Source organism: Gekko japonicus, unplaced genomic scaffold (assembly GCF_001447785.1).
Source record: "Gekko japonicus isolate JY-2015 unplaced genomic scaffold, Gekko_japonicus_V1.1 scaffold1229, whole genome shotgun sequence".
Lineage (NCBI taxonomy): Eukaryota > Metazoa > Chordata > Lepidosauria > Squamata > Gekkonidae > Gekko > Gekko japonicus.
The window spans coordinates 564,083-567,529 of NW_015160877.1; the positions used below are offsets into that span (position 1 = coordinate 564,083).

Here is a 3,447-nt window from a genome sequence, read left to right on the forward strand (position 1 = left end):
CCGGGTTGGGGGGGGGGGGGGCATTAAAAGCCGCAGTCGCGGAATGGGCCGACTTCCGCTGGTGCAGAAGACGAGCCTTCCCTGCAGACCTCACGCGTCAAAGACCCTGGAGAAGGAGGTTAGGGCAGCTGCCTGCCGAGAAGCGACCAAAGACGGCCCGGCGCGAACGGCGAAGAGGGGGCGGTGGATGGGCGGGCGAAGTCCTCACTGACGGCTCCAAAAGGCTGCTCGGTCTCGAACCGGGATCGCGTCGGAGCTGTTCCCAGATGCGCGCCTTTCCCGAGCGGAGCGTCGCAAGCGCGGCCCCAGAGACGGAGGAGCCCGCGCGGGACCCCGAGAGACCCAAGGGCACCAGAGAGACACACACCCCCCCGCAGAGACCCTTCCTCCCCCGTCGCGGCGGGTACCTTGGGCGGCCTGATCTTGCAGATGCCGGTTTTCTCGGCCAAGGGTCGGATGCGGCCGATGAAGCCGAGCGGGTCGCTGAATTCCTCCCAGCTGGGCTCGAAGACGGGGCACTCGGGCGGAGGCACGAACTCTGCCACGTACTGAGCCCCGGCAGGGCCGTCGTCGTCCCCCGACATGGCGGCGGCGCCGCCGAGGCCGCTGCAGTTGCTGCTGCCGCCGCCGCCTCAGGACCCGGGAGGGAGCGGACGAGGCTGGAGGCGGGGGGGGGGGGGGGGGAGAAGGCGGAGAAGGGACAGCGGCTCAGCGATGGGCCGGGGGGCGGAGGAGCATCCCGGTGGCCAGCGGGGAGCAGGCCCGTCGCGAGGCCGCCCCTCAGAAACGGCCGCGGAGCTCTCGTCGCCGCCGCAGCCGAAGGGCCTCCCGTTTGTTTTTGTTTCCTCCTCCTCCTCCCCCCCTTCGGTGTAGTTTGTTGTTTTTTTTCCTCTCCCCCTTTCCTTTTCCTCCCCTTCTTCAGACTCTCCGGAAGTGACGCGTATCAGTTAAAAACCCTTATCTTGCGGAAGTTCGAATGAAAATATCCTTCCGCTGGAGATTTAAATGGCGGCGGGGGGGGCAAAATAGTCCCGCCGTCCATCCCTCCGGTTAAAGGCGCTCTCCTCTCTGTCAGGAGCTCAGTCACAGACCATCAGATCTCGCGACGCGTGTCCCCTTTCAACCCCCGCCCTGTGACGAGAAGCCGAGGCGAAACTCATAACGGTCGCAACGGCCACAATGGAGAGCAGCTGAGCTGAGGCCGCGGAGGAATGTCAGTTTGTGTGTTACGTCCTAGTGCAGAGAACTTCCGGTGCCGACAATCCGTTTCCACTCTTCTAGGCCTTGTAATGTGTGTGAGAACGAATGGGACCGCCCCTTCCCATAGAATCCTCGCAGAGCCCCGCCTTCGTCCTCCCTCCCCCTTGCCGAAGACGCCTCGTCGTCTCTCGATAGCTCCCCCTCCCCCTAGCCCAACACCTGGGTTCTTCAGCCCACTACCGATTCTCGCAGCACCCCTGACCCCCCCCTCCTTCCGCACTCCCAACGGACCCCGCCCACTCCCCGTAACCAAAGGAACCCTCCCACCTAACCGCCTCACCACAAGTTCCTTGACCCCCTCACAGCCCTTCAGAAAACAACCTTTGGGATTCGCCCTCTGAGCCCCACGGCGGTTTTTAAAGTAATTATGAAAGAACCATCCTCAAAGCTTCGCATTGCCTTGTCAGTAAACAAGCCTGACACATTCTATATATAAGTTCCGGCACCCCTTTTTCCAAAAAAATCATATGATATTGTTTTAACCTGGCACTTGTGCCCTGTAAGCCGCCCTGAACCTTCGGGGTAGGGCGGGGTATAAATTTAAATATAAATAAATAAATAAATAAAAGCCCTGTGTGTTCGCATTTCAAGGCTCTAGCTTGATCCTGTGCCTTTATGTTGCTGTCCAGAAATGAGCGTGGGGTGGGGAACTTGGAGGTTTCAAAGGCATGCAGATTGAATGTTACTTCGCAGGTGTAGCTGCTGTTATCGATACATGAGCAATGGCTGGATTTAAAAACTGGCAGTAAAAGGAATCGGGGGGGGGGGTGGAAATCAGTAATTAGATGCTCAGTCCTCACAGTAACCACTGAAGCGAAAATACATGGACATCTGTTTGAATATTATGCCCACACTCCATACGGATGCCTCTCAGGGTCGTAACCAGCCTTTGCTTTGTGGATGGTGGCAGCCAGAAGCTTGTGTCCCTGTAAGATAACATCCTCTCCCCACCCACGCACCGGGTTACCCCATATGAAATAATATACACACTACTAATTCTGCCATCAATCACTAACAACCTGTTCAAGATATCTTTTGAAAGAGCAGAATACAAGCCACCTACCCTTTAATCTCTCTTCAATTGCTCTTATTGTGTGGACAAAAAGGGATTACAGATCTGCTTTTTCCAGCCTGCTCTAGGACAAGGAAATACCAAAACTTTTGACAGACAAGCATTAAAAAGGCGATTTTCCATCCAATTCCAGCATAATATAGAAGTGTGGTCCTGCCATATACATATCATCACACCCTTTTAATCCTAATGAATTATTATAGAATACCTAACTCTGTTGCAATTTTGCCAAATGTTTAGGAGTACACTCTAAACAGCATGGAAAGCAACATACCGTAGCACACTATTCTTTAGCGTAATTTTTTATTTTTCCAAGACAAGCATAACATAAAATGAGGGTATCACCTCCTTAAAAGTTCCTTATTTACAATCTCACACGTTAGCCAAAAATTAATTTGTATATTTCACCTTGTATCACTGTATATTTCTTCTGCAAATACAAATATATTTGTATATTTCACCTTGTATCACTGTATATTTCTTTTGCAAATACATAGAAATAGAGTTTTATATATCCTAAAAAGAAAGTGTCTTATGTCTGTTATTTTAGCAAAGGATGAGATGGTTAGACAGTGTCATAGATGCAACGAACATGAAATTGAGCAAACTTCAGAGGACGGTGGAAGACAGGAAGGCCTGGTGGAATCTAGTCCATGGGGTCGCGAAGAGTCAGACTCGACTGTGCGACTGAACAACAACAAAAACCTTCCATCCATTTATAAAATCTTGACCAAGTGCTTTAAAATTTTTCCTCATGTTGTCCTTTTAAGATTAAAGATAGTTTGTCTATTTCAGCTGTTTACAAGTTCTTCTCTTGAGGGTACTTCCTGTCTTCTCCAATATTTAGCATAGCATATTCTTGCCACTGTTGTTACATGTATTATAAGATACAGATCTTGTTTATTACAGGTTTCTGGTATAATATTCAACAAAAATAATTCAGGTACAAAAGGGATATAGGCCTTTTTAACATTTTTTGTAAAATTTCATGGATCCAAGACCACTATTTTTTCACTTCATCACATAACCACCACATATAGAAAAAGGACCCAGTATTGTTTTGACATTTCCAACATATATTTGATAAGTTAAGGTAAATCTTTGCTAATTTATCT

At 50.1% G+C, this 3,447-nt stretch overlaps 1 protein-coding gene across 1 annotated transcript in view; it reads right to left on the reverse strand.

Annotated features, from left to right (window-relative positions):
- Positions 1-878, reverse strand: part of KDM5A (lysine (K)-specific demethylase 5A) — a 55,176-nt gene extending 54,298 nt beyond the window's left edge. The window contains exon 1 of the mRNA XM_015422883.1: positions 408-878. Within this exon, the coding sequence (XP_015278369.1) occupies positions 408-584 (177 nt within the window). The 5' untranslated portion in view covers positions 585-878. The remainder of the gene's footprint in view (positions 1-407) is intronic.
- Positions 879-3,447: the final 2,569 nt, after the last annotated feature.